The following is a 17,879-nucleotide window of genomic DNA, read 5'->3' as shown; positions in this document are numbered from 1 at the left end:
GAGGATCACGCCAGCCTCCCATTGGCGGAGGATGGATCAGCCCAGAGAAGGGGAGCCGCTTCCATTGGTGCAGTGGGAGCGAGAGCGATGGCAGGATGTGGGCAGACTGGGAGGTTATGGGATCGATTGATCGATCCAGATCCTCCTCAGCTCAAATACATACAGACTCAGGCAGGTTATGCAGGGCCACCGGATGAGATGCGCACTTTGTAAATAGAAAAAAAGTTAAGCTAAAATGTTTATGCGTATATACTAATGGCTTTTATTTCTTTACACTGCAAAAACAATCTTACCAAGTATTTCTGATCTAGTAAATATCTTGGTACATTTCAAAAGGGATAAAATTAGCTTAAAACTTCAGTATAAAGTAATTAATTCCTTATTAACCAAAAAGCAGTAGTTCCACTTGCAGATCATTTCCCTTATAACGAGGGAAAAACGTCTCGTTACAAGTGAAGTAATATTCAGCAACATTAAGTAGTTATTGACTTAAAAATGGCTCCATATCTTGCTGAGAATTTACCTGATAGTTTATACACTTGATATAAGACAAATATATTTTCACTAGAAACTGGACCAAAAATATTTGGTAAGATTTTGCTTTTTCACAGCGCATTTAATTTTCGTTTATGGCCAAATCTTTTACTGGACGAAATGCGCCGTTCTCTAAATGAGAGTGGTCCTTATTTAAAACAAAGAAAACTCCACTGAAAGAATGAAAACTTTTTACTTTATACAAAATTAACTGGTGCCCCTTGAACAACAAGTGTATACAATATGCATGTTCAACAGAGATGCATCTTCAATTCTTTATTTTTGCTGTGTCCCATTTACAGAAATACAATGGCGTTTTGAGACAGTGACATGGTTTGAAAAAGAAAAAAAAAGAAAAACACGGGGGTAAAATTTTGCTTTTTGAAACTGAACTAGCAACTGAATAAAAAAAGAAAAAAAATATATATATTCCTGCATCTGCAAACATTGTTCCCTTCGTTAAAGCCTTTGAACCAAAACATGAAGCAAATGCATAAAATCCACATTTGACCCACATTCAGAGCTGCTATGATGGATTTTTTATATTAATTTTCTCCAAACTGTTTAATTTCCAGGAATCACCATGATAGACAAGCAAGTGAGATAAATGGGCGCGTTTTATTCTGGCGAATAAAAACACGCCATGATACACCACACTATGTTTGAGACGGTTAAGCTCAACACGTGGAAATAAAAAAAAAAATGAACACAAATAAATGTAATAAATTATTACATTAAGGCACCTGAAATAAAAGGATTTCCAACGGGTTTAGAAATGGTTTGAAAACTTTAAGGCTACAATGTTGTTTTAAATGCTTTATGTTGCTTAGAGACAAAAAAATATATATTAAAGATTGTGCCCGACTGCGTTAAGTGATGGCAGTGATTCTTCCCAAACCGCGCAAAAGTTTTTCTGTTTTTAATTTAAAGAAGCGACGCCAAGCCGTTTCCAAACCCGTCAGAAAATCCTCCATAGGTGGTACCTCCGTGTAAAAGGTTCTCCGCTGTGGGACTCTGGGTGCTAACCGTTAGAAAACCTGCTTATATCAACCGACATAAATAAAAGAAATGACGTTGTAAAAAAAAATAAAAATAATATTAACAATAATAATAAAAATGTGTGACTTGTTTTTAACTTACTTATTTCAAATATACACAGCGACTCCTTTAAGTATTTACATGTATGTACAGCGTAGTCATTTCTGCTTTGATCAAATACCTTGAATGGCGTTGCTGTGAAACTGAACTCTTTAAATGTACAAGAATCCCTTCGAAATCGGAGAGGAAGGAGGTCAAACCGGGCAGCACGACTCGGAGCCACGGCGGCTCGTAGAAAAGGCACTTGCTACCAACTCAAATACTGCAAAATATTACAAATACAGCTTTCAGCCGAGACGACAAAGGAGAAAACAAAAGACATGGAAGGCCACGTAGTAGGCACTGGGGTTTCTGTCCCTTCCTCCTCCCTCCAGGCCAGAGTTTTGGTAAGGCATGACAGCCGCAGGTGGATCGGTGGGCAAAGCTGGAAGGTGACGGAGAAAACTGTCCATTTTCGTCCAAATCCTTAGAGCCCACTGACATTTCAACAAAACTCATAACAGTCTGTAAACAATCTTTTTACAGCTTTTTTTTTTCCTTTTAATAATTCAAATGTTACTTAAATAGCAGAATTCCATAACTGAACTGAAAAAATAAGCAGGGAGCTTCTTTCGCCTCCTGAAATTATAGATATATTACATTTCAGCGCCTTCTTCTGTACGCAACGAAAAGCAAAAATATGATGTTCACTGTGCTCACGCCTCCTGAACGAGGGGAAAGAAAAACGGAGAAAACATCTTCAGCGACAACCCAAAAAAAAACCAACCAAAGAACGGCTTCTTAAACGCAAAGCCTCGTTTCGTTTTCGACAGAAGTCCCAAACACAACAGGACAGTAGCTGCCTTGCAGCCTCTCTCGCCTCTGCATAGTCCTTTCTTTACGTTTTCTTACACACAATGGTCTTTGAGCTCTTTCTGACCAGTCCAGACGCCACCGACGTTTCTCCAGCGGTTGTCTTTAGAGCTGTAGCCTTGGGTCCGGTGGGGGGCTTTGAGAGGCGGACTGGAGCTGTGCAGGGTGCAGATCATCCCCCCGCTGGACTGCACTGCAGTTTTAGAGTACCTATAAACGAACTCCTTTCCCGCCTCCGCGCCGCCGCCGCACTCCTCCTCCAGCTCGCCCTCCGTCTCCTCCTCCTCATCGTCGCACGTCCGACAGGAGGGGCCCATGAGCTTTCTGCGCTCCTGCTCAGTCTCCCTGTTGCTCTCTTTCAGCTGCTGCTGCGGCTGGCGTCCCACGACGAGGCGCAGCGGCTCCCACTGGTTGTTCACGCTGCCGTCAGGAGCCGACTGCGCCGACCTCTCGCGCTCTTTTCTCCGTTTCCGCGTCCACCACACGCAGACGATGATGCAGAAGAGGCAGAGCAAGCAGAAGAGGACGCACAGCAGAGGCACCAGGTAGTCTGTGGGGTACGAGAGAGGAAATGCAAAAAAAAAAATAATCAGCAGCTGGACACGACCTCTAGCTACGAACAAGGATTAGGACCACGGGAAAAAAACTGGATCTGAGGAAAAGTGTTAAAAGTCTGAGGAAAAAAGTCAATTATGAGAAAAATAAGAATTCTGTGACGAAATGTCGCAATCGTCAGACGAAACGTTGCAATTGAGAAAAAGAAAAAAGGGAATTCTGAGACAAAACGTCAGAATTCTGAAAGAAAAAAAATCCAAAATCTGAAGAGGAAAAAAAGGCTAAATTTAGATATTTTTCCACTTAAAATTGTAAAAGGATTAAAAAAAAACAAATTTTGAGGAAAAAAATAAAAATTCAGAGGGAATAATTCAGAATTTTGAGGGAGAAAACCTTTTTTTTCTGTAACAAACTGTTGTGGTTCGTTCATCGATACTCACCCACTGACGGAGGCATGAGCTGCGTCTCCACCTTCACCTCTATGACCGCCAGCATGACGGTGCTGTTGTGCCTCTTGGATAAGGTGCCCACCACGGCACTGGCTGCCTCCTGGATCAGGCTGTGGTCTGGAAGATTTTCTGGCTGAAAAGACTTGGAGCCAAAACAGAAAACAAGAAAGCTCAGAAACAAGAAAAGAAAAGAAAAGTTGCGTGCAAGACTTCTTTACATAAAAAACACCTGCAGTGTCGGCCCAAACAAACGAGTTCGCACATTGCAGATGTTTTAAATCTGGTGGTTGTTGAGTCACTTTCAGTAAGCAAAAGGCTTTGCCTCAACTGGTTCTTTGCTCTTAGAAGAAAATGCAAATTAAAACAGTTTAATTGTTTAAATAAACTGACAGTAGTGCCTAGCTTAAATGTTCCAAGTTTTATGAAACAACTGGAATAACTTGGAACAGCAAGTCTTAAAAAGCAAAGTGCAATTACTCAGAGGAGAGGAAGAAATTTACCCTTAAATTCTGTAAAACCTGCTGAGAAGTGAAATAAATCCCTTCAGAAACAGGAATACTGGAAAACCTCATGGTTCTGTTTTAGGACCAACGTAGTTTTGGTTCAACATCACAGTTAAACCTAAATATTGTAGAGTATTTAGAGCTGCATGCATGCAGAAGATATTACTGATTGATTGATAATATTTAAATGAGATGGTGTACATTAATGAACCTACAATGTCAAATATCACATTTAGCAAAATGCTAGTTTCCTTTATCTAGTCCCATTTATGTGGACATTTGCCCAAAACTACAAAACAAGCATTAAGCAGGCCTTTTCGTTTTCTTGAAATTCTGTTTTGCAGAATTCTGACATTTTTTAATTGAAATTTAGACTAAATACAGTTTTTCCATGTTAAAAGTGAAATAATCTGCCAATAGAATCAGGATTTTTTCATCAATATTAAGGAGCTATTGACTTAAAACAAGATATTTCTTCCTAAAAAGTTGCTTGTAAATGAGTTTTATTTTATTTCAAGTGTGCCGAGATGTTTGCTCTAGAAACTAGACCAAAAACACTTGGTAGGATTTTCTGTTTTTGCAATGTTCTAACAAGTTTCAGATATTTTGCTAATCCAACATGAAACTGAAAGCGGTACCTTGCAGCTTTCGTGAGGATACATGTTTATGCGTATTATTTGGGTCATTCACTTACAATGGCCACCTCTACAGCATCTGGGTTTGAATGCGAGAGGCCGCACAACAGAAGGAGGCTGTGGTCTTTCGCCAAACTCCTGGTGTCTTGAAGATACCTCAGCTCAAAGCAAATATTCTCCACTGTGATCCCCTAAAAACAAACGGACTCATCAGCAGCAGCACGAATTTCAGGAGACATCTCAACCACAGGCTGCGACAGAAAGGAAAAAAAATAAAAACTATACGAGCGCGATGACTCACAGGCGGCACTTTGTCTCTGTTGAAAACAAGAGTTATGCGGCCGCAGCTGTTGTCCAAATGGCCGCTGTTTGGCCGGCACTTGGTGGCTGCTTGGGGCGGCGGGGGTCCGGCCATCGAACAAACCCCCCACTGATCGCAGGGCTGAGAGAAGCAGGTGTAGTAGTTGTGCTCCAGGCACTCCTGTCCGGCTGGGCAGGACTTCTGTCCCGACGGACTGAGCCGGCAGGGGCGGCGACCACACAGCACCTGGCGTCAGAGTCAAAATGTAAAAAACAGCTTTGTTTTTGACAGATTATTTCATTTCCTGAGGTTATTTTGCTATTTTGTTTAGATTAGAAGCGTTTTTTTGTCAATCTGTTTCCATCGACAATATATTTGAACCAATTGGTGTCCAAACTTTACCCTCAACAATAAACTAAACATGCAGTACTGTTCAGTCCATTACTTTTAGAAATCATTTAGTACCTTAGCTCAACATTTAGTTTTATACTTTTAATTTCGGAGCAAGACCCGGAGAAACTCCTGTGTGTTTACGAATCTAGAACAAACTTAGAAAGTGATGTCAACTCAACAACCAGAACAAGAATCAAACATGGAGAACCAACATTTAGCTTCATACTGTACACATCTACACCCCAGAACAACATGTGAGGATGTGTGGTTTCAGAGAACCGATCTCTTAAAAGCTGCCAGAGGATGTTGGCGTGCGTCTGCATACCTTTGTGCAGCGCACTCTGCCATCGATGCAGTGACAGTTGTTGCACTCTTCCTCCCAATGGCTGCCATGAGGAAACTGCAGACCAGCGTACAGACAAGTCCTTCCAATGCCTATGACTGCAAACACATGGAAGGTCAAGCTCAGCTCTGCATTTGGAGTAATTATTGAGTAAATTAATTGGTGTGATAATGGGAATACTAAGAAAACCAAACTATTAAAGTAAAATTTAAAACAGAATTACATTCTTGGCATCTGGCTCCTGATCTACCAAGAGGACAGATGCAGCGGAAGCCATTGATGTCATCCACACAGGTGGCTCCGTAGGCGCAGGGAGAAGACTGGCACTCGTTTATGTCTGTACGGAGAAACAACCGTGCCAAAAATAAACAGTTCGCACGAGATCAGTGTAAAACTTAGTAGGTTTCTGGCAAAATTTCCAATATACAGGGAAGAGTAAAACCAAGCCTAACAAGGAGATTTAAGTAAAAAAAAATGTTTGAATGACTTTTGGTTTGGGAGCAGAGTTGGATAGTAACTAGCTACATTTACTCAGTGCAACATTTTGCAAAAAAATTTACTTTTAGGATTATTTATTCTGCGTTGCACTTTTTACTTTTACTTGAGTCAGTTTATTATGAAGTATTTTTACTCTTACTTGAGTAAAACTTCTGGATTTTCTTCCCACTGGAAGAACAACAAACATGTTTTAACCAAACATTCATCAGACACACCTGCAGCTTTTGGTGAGGTTTCATAAGTTTTTTAATGAAAGAAACTGATTTGGAAATGTTTTTCTTTTGCCTGATTTTGTTATTTTTTTGGTTACTTATATGAATTATCATCACTTTGGTCCTTAAAATACCAAAAATTCCACCCAACTCTGTATTTTGGTCCATTTGATGATGTAATTTTTAAATACTGAATGACTAGACCAGACTTTTTACTTTTACTTGAGTTAAATTTTTGGGTTTTCTGCCCATCTCTGGTCATGAGCGTCTCCAGCTCCGTTAATCTTTTAAATTTATGAGATATATGCAGCATTAGACCAGTCTAAATGAGCTTTCTCTGTAAAATGGCTGATTCCAAGTGTTGCTAGGGAGCGATGCAAGATAAGCCACTAAAGTTTGGTAAATTAATGCCACAAAGCGCGAAATATCAAAAATATCTCAACTTCTGGGTTTCTTGAGAGCCGTTGGAAACTTTGGCGATTTGTTGTCCGTAAACTCAACATGGACGGGAATTCTCATATTCAACCAGACAACAAAGGTGAACGCTATCCGGTCCAAACAAAGGAACAGAAGAAGAGTTTCAGGGTCACTGGGTAATTTGTCTTCTGTGTGTGAAAGTCTGACCGTGTGAGTATGGAGGAGGTATGACCTCTGACCCCGGAGATGTCAAAGAACCGAGAAAAAGGGTAGAGGGCTTGCTTTTAGCTGTCATTGTGTCCGTTTCATTTTGAGCTTTACCTCAATACATCTGGATATAAAGAATACATCAGGATTATGGGAATTTATCGTCTTATTATCAATTGTGAAAATATTTCAATTTATTGTCAAAACTGTAAATTCAAATTAATTTAGTTCAAAACCCCCAAAACTTCCATTATTATCAGGTTTTGCTATTTTTTCCACCGTTTGTTCAATCAAGGCATAAATAAATGCCAATAAATTATTGGAAAATAAAGTAACCATGAGCAGGTTAGTGATAAATCATGACTCGCTTTGCAAACAGGAATGTTTTTCAAGAGTAGTTTTTGGGTTTGTGGGACTATAATTGCTGTGACACACAGTCACACAGTAACCTAAAGAAAAGTGATAATATTTTTATCACTTTTATTGTTATTACAATAATACTAGGAATGATGCAATAAATCAATTAATCGCCTCATAAATTAAAATGAACTTTTTTTCTTTTCTCCGTTTCTACCAAAAATTGGTTGGCAATTTTGTTTACAGACTTTATATTTCATTTTGTTTGTTGTTTCTGTTTATTTTTAATATGCAAAATGTCTTCCAGTTTTAAATGTTCACTAGAGTTTAAAGATCTTTGGGAATGTTTTATTATATTACTTGAAAATTGTCTTAAAAAATAATATAAGTTTATCGCAATAACTTCTGGGACAATTTATCGGCCAGTAAAATTTATCATGACAGGCCTAAAAAGCACCACGAAATATTGTAATAAAACGTAAAGCCCGTATCACCCACCTCCGTTTTGGATATTGACGTTTTTGGAGATTTTTTTTTTAGTATTTTACTCACTTATTCTGCAGTCTGGTCCAGCAAACCCAGGAGCGCACTCGCAGCGGAACCAGTTGACTCCATCCTCACAAATCCCACCGTTGAAACTATGAGAAAAAAGAAAGATGATTAGACGAGGCTGGACATCCTGTCCAGCGGCAGCAGAGACCATCGTGTGTGTGTGTGTGTGTGTGTGGGGTGCAGGTCACAAAGCTCAATTCAGCTCATCAATACAAGCCTTCACCTTTCAGATGCTAATAGGCGTGTCCAGCGCCTCCCCCTCCCATCCTCTCATCATGGCTTCCTCCTCAAAGCTGAGCTCCCCCCCAGGTCGCACGGGAAGAATGGACCCTACGACTCGACCCCCAACCTCCCCCTAACCCCACCTGCATTCACCGCAGGGTCGGCGGGACTCTTGTCCTCCCCACAAAACTCCCACCTCTCACTGTCCCATTCAGGACGGGAGCGCACCTCCCCCTTTAAGGCTGGATTTAAAGGCAGGTTGCTCCGGCCTTTGGAGGCCGAAAACGACTGCGTGAAGCGAGGAGAAGACGGAGGGAGGCAGAGAGACGATGAGCGTTACGTACCATGGATGAGGGCTGCAGTCGTCTTTGTCTGTTGAAGGAGAAAGAAAATATTGTTAAGGTAGTTTGGAGAAAGTTTCCCAATTTAGAGGGAGCCTTCAGAGTCACATAAAGACGGTTACAAAGACAGCCTTTTATCACCTGAAGAACATTTGCTGGATTACAGGACTAATCTCATCTCTAGTTGCATTAATTATTGTCTACCTGAATAAAAAAAAAAATCACTCTGACCAAAATGCTGCTGCTGGCGTTCTGACTAAAACCAGGAAGATGGAGCACATCACCCTGCCTCTCTGGAGCTCACTGAATGGCTTGGCAACAAAATACTTGAAAACTTTCAAAGGTCTCTTGTTCTGGTTCTGCTCTGCATCTACAGAACCAAACCTGGAGACGCAGCATTCAGCTTCTACGCACCACAAATCTAGAAAACTGCAAAAAAGCTGGAATACTGAGAGCCTTTACATGGAGAAGCAGCGAACTCAATTTATTGATTGAATAATAAATTAAACAAGTAAAAATGTTACCAAACCCAACATCAGTATGACATTCATCTTAATATTTGCATTTATTTAACTTTTTGAACCAATTATTTTCTCTTTTTCTGACCTATAAAACATTTTTAGTTCATTTTTAGCAACAAAAATGATAATTTCCTGTTAAAACCTTCGCTTTGTTTAGCCCAGGTGTGTTTCTGACGAAAAGGTCACTGGATGTTTGAAGCATCTATGAAATAAAGCGTCTATGAAATAAAAAAACAATAACTTTGTTTTGTTCAACTTGCCACCTTAGAAAAATTACAAAAACTGTCCATCAGCATCAACAAAACTTTGACCAACATATTTTAGTGATGATTTTAATTATGGTATTTGACAAAACGCTTCTTCCGTTACAACTGTCGACTATACGATGCTTTTATATTTTTATGATGTAAAGAACTTTGAACTGCAACACAAATGAATTTTGATTGATTGCGGATGATTTTTTTTAAAATCATCTACAATAAAAGATTAATTCCTTGTGATTTTATGAACTTTTACAATTTCTTTGAGCTATAAATTGGCTGCAAAACATCTGATTGGTGCATCTCTAATCTACTCTGCAGATAATTGCCTCCCCTCTGGTGAAAGAATTAAACTTTGGTGCATTTTCTGCGAACATTAAAAGTTTTGCAGAGGTACTAACTGTGTCCGCAGGTGGGGCCTTCCCAGCCGTCTTTGCAGATGCAGGAGAAAGCGTCTCCTCCTCCTACGCACGTCCCACCGTTGGAACAAGGACTGGAGGCACAAGAGCTGTTTTTGGCTGCAGAAAGTGGGAGGAGGGAAAGAAAATTACAGAGATGCATGCAAGCATCAACAGATTTCACTGGAAATCAGAGAACCTTTAAAAACTGGCAGAAAACAGGAGAAAAGACTCCACTAATTACAAATCACCAATGAAAAACATGAGAACAGCGGCGCTACCGAGTACATGAAACGTTTTATCTCAAAGTAGCTGAAGCAGAAATTTATGAAGCATGATTACTGGCAACTTCAGGGGAAACGATCGTTGCTTTTAATGCGTCGTCACCTGTGTTGCACGTGTTTCCTTCCCAGCCAGGTGGGCAGGAGCAGCGGAAAGCGTCGCCGTGGTCGTAGCAGGTGCCGCCGTTACTGCAGGTGGTTTCATCGCACTGACTCTCACCTGATCACAAAACAAAAAAAATACAGTAATAATCAGTTAATTAATCATCATACATCAATTAAGTGATAATTTCTATTCTGATATTTATTTTTTGTTTCGAGACTCCATAGTCTGTTTTATTTTGGATATTTCAAATGTCCTCCCGTTCCCCTGTGGAGTATTATTGCAAAATTAAAGTTTATTAATTTGATTAATTAAGTGCATTAGTATGCCATGATCAATATATTACTTGAAAATGCTTTTTATTTTGATATCTTCATACAAGATGCAGGTGCAGCAGTTTTTCCAAGGAAAAACTTCCACCAAATAATGACTTTAAAAGTGTTAGAAATATTTTTAGATGTAGCTTTTGTCACCAAGTAGAAAACTTTCGGCTTGTTTTTCATTTATTTATTACACACATAGTTGTCCATAAATATGCAAATCCCATAGAAGAAAAGCTATTTATGCTCCGTTTTTTATTTTTGGCTCTTCACGTTGCAGAAGTTGCCATTCACTGCTCTAAACTCAATATTTTATTAATCAAATTAAGTAATTTCTTTCTACGTACTGACAAATTACATTGATCTGAATAGATGGTCAATATTGTTTAACTTTAAGAAGTACTCATTGAATGCAAAAGCAGCTACTTGTTGATAATTTAGCAGCTTATTCAATTGTTTTATCAATAGATTTTGCCACGATACGAGAACATTTATGATGCTGAAATGGCCCAAAATGACCAAATGATCCCGTTAGTGATGCAGTTTAAGGTTCCGGCTGCTGATTGGTTAAACTCCTGACCAATCCTCTGCTCTGTTGTTGGAACCCAACTCACGGGAGTGGCAGGTCTTGCCCTTCCAGTCGTCGGCGCATTCGCAGTAGAAGTCATTCACCAAGTCGACGCAGCGGCCGCCATTTTTGCACGGGTTGTGTCTGCACTCGTCGACGTCTGAGGAAGGAAAAAATGTGACTCATTCTCCCATTCAACAACCACCAAACTAACTCCAAACCATACAGAGAGATTAAGCTCCACTCCAGGTGTGCTAGGGAGATTTTCCAAACAGAAGACGAACTCACTGAGGTCACAGAGTTGACCCTCCCAGCCGTCCGGACAGACGCACTGAAACGAGCTCAACCCGTCGATGCAGGTCCCGCCGTTCTTACACGGGTTGCTGATGCAGTCGTTGATATCTGAGACAAAGTTTCCAGTTACCGAATCTTCTAACCGACAGAATGTTAGTTAACCAAGATGTTTCCGGACGTACTTTCGTGACAGTAGATGCCGCTGAAACCTGGATCACAGATGCAGCTGAAGTTGCCGGTTGGCTGGCTGATGCATCGTCCGCGTGGGCCGCACACGTTGGAGGAAACGTGCTGCACTGCTCCCAAGTCGTCGACTGCCACGGCAACAACGCAGCTGTCAATAACTAGAACAGAGGAAAGAAGGTTATTAATGGTGACCTATTGTGCTTTACTGAACAGGTTAGGATAAGTCTATTTGTTATACAAAAAAGATACGCCAATGTGTTTGGCACAAAATCATTTTAGATAATGGCATTTTAGTCTGCTCAGTTCTGCCTATTTTGAGATGTTTTAAGGCATCTTGTCACTTTAAATCCAAATAAGCTGCTCAACGTTTACACTCACACTTGAAAATGTCTGCAAACAAATGCGAAATTATACAACCGTACATCTTTGAAAAGCAGAAATGGAGCCTCCTGTACATCCAACAAGAAAGCAGCAAGTAGTTTCTGAATGGTAAAGTCAACAACAAAGCTCTTGTCTTTTCCAGCAGCCATTGTATTGAGGTTAAACCAAATGTGCTGGAGCTCAGCTGCGGTTGCCACAGAGCTAGCAGAGCACCCATGGCGTTGCTAGGTAACATTCAAAAAGATTTTCAGAGCAGCTTGTTTTCCAGACACCAAAAACATCAACTCAATGCAACAAAGCATCAAGTTACTGCTGTAAGTAGAGAGCACACATTTTCAGTCTGAAAGCAAGATTTCAAAACACTTCCATTCTATTGGCTGAGGCTGTTACCAGGCAACCGTATTTTTTATTTTGAGAGAGAGAGCAGAAAAGCGTGAGGAGAAAGGTTTGAGAAAGCACAGTGAATGTTTCAAAGAGAGCAGAAAAGAATTTGCAAGCAAGCAGAGAGGTTTGCAAGCGGAGACTTGAACCAGGCAGAGAGAAGTTTTGAGCGAGAGGAAAAAGTTTGAGAGAGCACAGTGAATATTTGAAAGAGCAGACGTTTTGAGCACAAGTATTAAATGTTTTGAGAAAAAAAAAACACACAAAGTCCTGCTTTCCGACTGAAAATGTGTGCTCTCGACTTATGGCAGCAAAATCCCCCCATACAAATGGAAGTACAGAAATGTCCAAAATGTGAATTTTGCATAATAATAAAAATTTTAAAAAAATCAATGCTTCTCAATTTTTTTGAAGATTATTTGTAGTTGTTGAGGCACCTTGACATGTTGCGGTTTGGCAGCGCTGCTTCAGACGTTCGCAGGTTTTTCCCTCGTAGCCTTCGGGACAAGCGCAGTAGAAGTCTTGGTCCATGCTGTGGCAGGTGGCGCCGTTCTCACAGGGGTTTGAATCGCAGGCATCAGAGGGGGGCCACTGAGAGATCTGTGGGAAGTGAGAAGAGACAAGTTCTGTTAAATTACATTAAAACAACCTGATTATTAAAAAAAACAAAACAAAAACCACACACACCAAGAAATGTACAGCTATTGTTTTATACAAACCAATTACAGATTGATTTTTTACATCAAAACAAAAAGGAATCTCAGATTGTGTTCATTAAACAGAATCTGGATTTCAATTGTGGAGAAATACTGGAAATAAAAATAGTTAATAGTTTTTCCCTGCAGTTGCAACTCACTCAAAAAAAGTACATTTCAATTGAAATGGGATATAAAAGTTTACTGAAAGTCTCACAGTAAACTCAAAAATCATCAATTCATCAGAAGAGTAACAATAATAGTAATATTAAGTTGGTCAATATGTAAAGTTGATGGGACACCAATGAGAATACCAGTTGGGAAACTGAGTTTTTATGCATTATTTTTACATTTTCTTTTTTCTGAGGGTCACTAAACTAACCAGGAAATGTATGTGAAACTGACATTTCACATATAAAAAACCCATTAAGACAGAAGCAAGAGAAAACAAAGAGGCGGCAGGGAAAGAAGAGCTTAAGTATGTTCAGATGAGCAGCTTAGTGGACTCGAGCCAGCGCTGTTGTTCTGAACAAAACAAAGGTAAGCAAACGAATTAAGCCTCAAAAAACTTTCACTAAGCTCATCAAGGGAATCCAGGCGTTTGGTTCCCTAATCTTGCAAGATTATTCTGAGACAAAATCCCAGCTGAGTGTGAGAAACTGAGAAGGGGAACAAAAAGATTATCCACAATGAGAGTAAATACCGACTGAGGTTCATCACACTGAACAATAATAGAGATAAATCTGGGCGAGAGGCCAACGCGACTTTCTAACATCATTTTAAAAAATGGGGAGTTTAGACAGAAAAATCTCTTCGTTGATGTAAACAGAAGCCTACTGTGAATAAACTTTGGGTTGGACCTTACTACCATTTAAGGAGAAGCAGAGAGGTTAGCAGGGCAACATGTTGGTCAAATTTGTGGTTTATTTTACTGAAACAGTCAGGACACCCCGTCCCAAAAATGTAGAAATCACATTCACATTTTATAACATGTCTGCAGGCGTCTGAGCAGTTTCATGGGCTCAATCAGTCCAAAACATTTTAAAGTTTACTTAATCTTTTCAGATTAATAGCATCAGCCATAGTTTTTAACGTATTAATATTAAATTATGCAGATTAGTCAAATTAACATTTTTCTTACACTGCAAAAACAAAATTTTAACCAATAAATTTGGTCCAGTTTCTACTGCTAACATCTTAATAAACTTTAAATAAGACTAAACTTATTTAGAAACTTTTCAGAAAGACATAGGAGCTTGTTTTAAGTGAATAATTCCTCAATAGTCATGAAAAAGTTCTAGTTCCACTGGTGCAGTTACCTAGCAACACCAGCCAAGTCCAGCGCGTTACCTAGCAACCCAGTTCTAGTTCCACTGGCAGATTATTTCATTTGTAACATGAGAAAAATGTCTTGTTATAAGAAGCATATTACCCCTGTTATAAGTGAAATAATCTCCCAGTGGAACTAGAACTGGATTGCTAGGTAACGGGCTGGACTTGGCTGGCGTTGCTAGGTAACGGCGCCAGTGGAACTGGCACTTTATCGATATAAAAGGAATTATTGACTTAAAACAAACTCCTATATCTTGCTGAAAAGTTACTTGTAAATTAGTTTTATCTTATTTCAAGTGAATTTCAACATATTTGCACTAGAAACTGGACCAAAAATACTTGGTAAGATTTCGGAGTGTTCACAGCAGCTGGTTATGATGGAGAAAGATAAACGTTTTCCGCCACTCGAAGAGAAACCAAAAAATTGGGATGCGATCGCGACGACGGCAACAAAAGTTCAATATGTGACATTTCTAAATTAACGATGACACCAAAATGACTGAAAAGCTTAGAATCTTCAAACATGCTTGGTTTGAGCAATAAAACATTTTCCTAAGCATTTTTGAAAATGTTTAAGCTTTTAGGGCGTTTAGGGTTTTTATTATGGGCAGTTGCCCAGGGCAGCCTCAGAGAGGGGCGGGCCACAGAAGAACCGGAAAATAAAATCCCTCATTTCTCAGTTGTCCCCTGAACAAGTTTGGTGCTACTTGAACACGTGTAGTGGATCAAGTTTCCCTTTGATGCTGAGTGTTGGAGGACCATGTTACCTGGTTTGATACAAAAAACCTATAAATTCTTGTATTTCAAGTGGTTGGAGTGCAGCAGAAGGAGGGGCTGCCCCAGGGCATCATTCCTGCAACAACCGCAACTAGTTCTTGTGAATATTGATTAAAATTTTTAATTGATCGACAGCACCACATTTTAAATTTCCTGTTAACTTTTTGCTTTTTTTTTTTTTTTTTTTTTTTTTAAAGAGCCCAAGCGCCTCTACTGCCGAGCTTTCCAGGTTTTCTGATGAATTTCTTGATTTCTAAATTTACATTTAAAACAAAATGGCTCCCTTTAAGTCTCCCCGAGTATGAAAATCTGAATATATAGTTTTCAGACATTTTCTTAAACATTTCAAGCTGGCAGAGTTTAAGCACCGTGATTGATCCAGATTGAAAATGAAACCAAAATACAAGATGGTTCTTCAGGGTCTAATGAGTCAGTTTGCTTTTTTCACCTGGATCCGATCAGGGCTCGGGCAAAAACTGTTACACAATCAAATTTCTAATGGCCTGCCATGAGATACTAATCAGAGAAATATGATGCTGTGGGGCATCGTAGTTTTGGCACGACAGGGCAGGAATGTACATCATGCCGTAGCAGGCATCACGGGCAGCACTCCAGCAGCTCCTCATTCAGGGAGGCTCACATTTATAGTAGAGATGCTAAATCCGGACTGGCCTCGGCCCAGCAATGTCCTCCATTCAGGGACCCACAGATACAGCAAAGTGTCGGTTTCCTCACTGATAACCCAGATTCAGACGCAGGCCGCGTTTGAAAGGCGTCGGGAGGAACCAGCCGAGACCAAACGAAGAGATCAGAGGTAGGAAAAAAGAGGGCTTGGCTTGCAGAGCAGAGCTGGGATGGATTACGTTACACAACCATGAAGATCACAGCATGTTGGGTCACATTACTGTTAAATGCTGAAGCGGTTTTACGGTTTTCTCCATTGTGTGACAACTTATCAAAGGGCAATGTGAAACCAGGTGTACTGAATCGAATGCAAAACGCTGAACAAGGACATAAAGACACCCAAGAAGCATCAACTTTCACTTTTATTTACCACAATAAACGCGTTATTGTGAAAAGTTAGCTACAGATTGGAGGAGAAAGGATTAGGGGTGCACCAATCTACTGGAGGCGCCGACATGTGAAGCTGATCTCATCTACATCTGCAAAGGTGTAAAAACCCAAACACTGTCCTCGTCTGCTGAGGAAGGTCTGACTGACTGACCGGCCACCGGGTCATGTCTGCACGTTTACAGTCAACCCAACAATGTTCTCGCTACATTTATGACGAAAAATAATTGGAATCTGCAGGTCAGGCTTTTTACAGATTGGTAATCGGACAAAAACTGCAATCAGTGCATCATAGTGAGGATGCGTTCACTTTGTTTTCGGTATTGTTCCATTTTGACTGGTTTTAGGAACCAGTTTTTCCTTCCACTGAATTATTTGAATAAGCAAAATCGAGCAAAACTAATTGTTTTAAAGAATCTGTAATTATACGATAAGTTCAGTCCAGGTTTTACCAGGCAAGTGGTTTTATTATGATTATGCCACACAATTAGAACAAAAGTTTCATAAATCTCAAAATGTATTCAGTCTAGAAATGTGCAGTTCAGTTTTGACCACTGCTCCAAGTTTAGAGTTTGAACTTGAAATGATCCGATATGATACAGGGTCACCAGAAAACCAACAGAGAGGAAGTTTTAAAATCTGTGACAACTTCTGCGTTGCCAAAAGTGAGCTAGTCACGATATCATCAAAGAGCTGACCTGCATCTCAGCTCAAGAATTACTTCCTTTATCATTTCAAAATAAGAGTTTAAATGGTTTATAAATCCAGACAATGTTTCCATCTCCCTTTTTGCACATTAACTTTTTCAGAAAAACCAAAAAACAACCTCAAATACGTTTGGTTTCTTGAAGACTTTTAAGGTGGTTTTCAATAGTTCTCAACTACATAGCTGTAAGATCATTTACCTGAACCTGACACCAGAAAACAGTTAAAACTGGACTCAAAATGAGTGGAAAAACAGCCAGGAAACAAAGAAAACCTAAACCACAAAATCAGTTTAAACTATCGTCTAGCGACTTGGAAGCAGAACCTGGACAAATCGAAGTCTGTTGGCCGGTCTCACCTCACAGCGTTGGCCACCGAACTCTGGCGGACATTCGCACACGAAGCCGTCCAGAACCACGTGGCACCTGCCGCCGTTCTGGCACGGCCCGCTCTCACATTTATTCCTCTGGATTTCGCAATGATTGCCGACAAAATCAGGAGGACATTGGCAGCGGTAGCCCCTCTGTCCCTTCTAAAAACAAAAAATTTAATAAAAATAAGCCAAAGTCTCAAATAAAATCTCTGCAAATTAAAAAAAAACAAACAATCTTACCTTACAGGTTCCTCCATTCTGGCATCGACCGTGGCAGCCATTGACGTCTGCAGAGATCGAAGATGACAAAGTTTACAAATTGAAAGCATTAAATTACTTGTTCATTAATTATTAGGTTATATCTGTAGTGCAGAGTGCGCAGATTTAGCTGAAGGATGGAAATAGGAACATCTGAAGCCAAGCCAGTGACTCCAGTGTAGATCTGGGATAGGAAGGCAGCATGCAGATCGAGTTTGCCAAAGGAAGACTCAAACAGGTTACCACATGTGTGAAAGTAAAGCTAAGCTACACCCATGTTGGAAAAAAGAAGGAGCCGAAGTTCAGCAGGTGTCGTTATTGGGGAAAAAAAGCGAAGTCACCGTACGAGTGACGCCGAGTTGAGGTAAAGAAATACTGACTGATGTCACAGTTTTGGCCCGACCATCCCCGGAAACAGTTGCAGTGATATCCACCAATGAGATTTTTGCAAGAGTTAGCGTTCACACAGGGCTGTCCTGCACATTCATTTGCATCTGTGAAGGCAG

General features: G+C 40.1%; 1 protein-coding gene across 2 annotated transcripts in view; it reads right to left on the bottom strand.

Moving 5' to 3' along the window:
- Positions 1-708: 708 nt before the first annotated feature.
- The window catches only part of jag2b (jagged canonical Notch ligand 2b), a 53,492-nt gene continuing 36,321 nt past the window's right edge, over positions 709-17,879 (bottom strand). Inside the window, exons 10-26 of one of the 2 annotated variants that reach the window (XM_088002209.1) lie at positions 17,754-17,867; positions 17,356-17,402; positions 17,101-17,274; positions 12,600-12,762; positions 11,397-11,558; positions 11,209-11,322; positions 10,967-11,080; positions 10,036-10,149; positions 9,652-9,768; positions 8,473-8,500; positions 7,907-7,992; positions 5,887-6,000; positions 5,646-5,761; positions 4,928-5,173; positions 4,686-4,817; positions 3,480-3,630; positions 709-3,034 (exon numbers count right to left, since the gene is read on the bottom strand). In XM_088002209.1, the coding sequence (XP_087858335.1) occupies positions 2,520-3,034; positions 3,480-3,630; positions 4,686-4,817; positions 4,928-5,173; positions 5,646-5,761; positions 5,887-6,000; positions 7,907-7,992; positions 8,473-8,500; positions 9,652-9,768; positions 10,036-10,149; positions 10,967-11,080; positions 11,209-11,322; positions 11,397-11,558; positions 12,600-12,762; positions 17,101-17,274; positions 17,356-17,402; positions 17,754-17,867 (2,507 nt within the window). In that variant the 3' untranslated portion in view covers positions 709-2,519. The remainder of the gene's footprint in view (positions 3,035-3,479; positions 3,631-4,685; positions 4,818-4,927; positions 5,174-5,645; positions 5,762-5,886; positions 6,001-7,906; positions 7,993-8,472; positions 8,501-9,651; positions 9,769-10,035; positions 10,150-10,966; positions 11,081-11,208; positions 11,323-11,396; positions 11,559-12,599; positions 12,763-17,100; positions 17,275-17,355; positions 17,403-17,753; positions 17,868-17,879) is intronic. The other variant, XM_088002210.1, reaches the window with a different exon arrangement.

Source organism: Poecilia mexicana, unplaced genomic scaffold, assembly GCF_051168715.1.
Source record: "Poecilia mexicana isolate PSO_F unplaced genomic scaffold, ASM5116871v1 scaffold_21, whole genome shotgun sequence".
Classification (NCBI taxonomy): domain Eukaryota; kingdom Metazoa; phylum Chordata; class Actinopteri; order Cyprinodontiformes; family Poeciliidae; genus Poecilia; species Poecilia mexicana.
The sequence above is the reverse complement of the archived record's forward strand: the minus strand, read 5'-3'. Positions and strand labels throughout refer to the sequence as shown.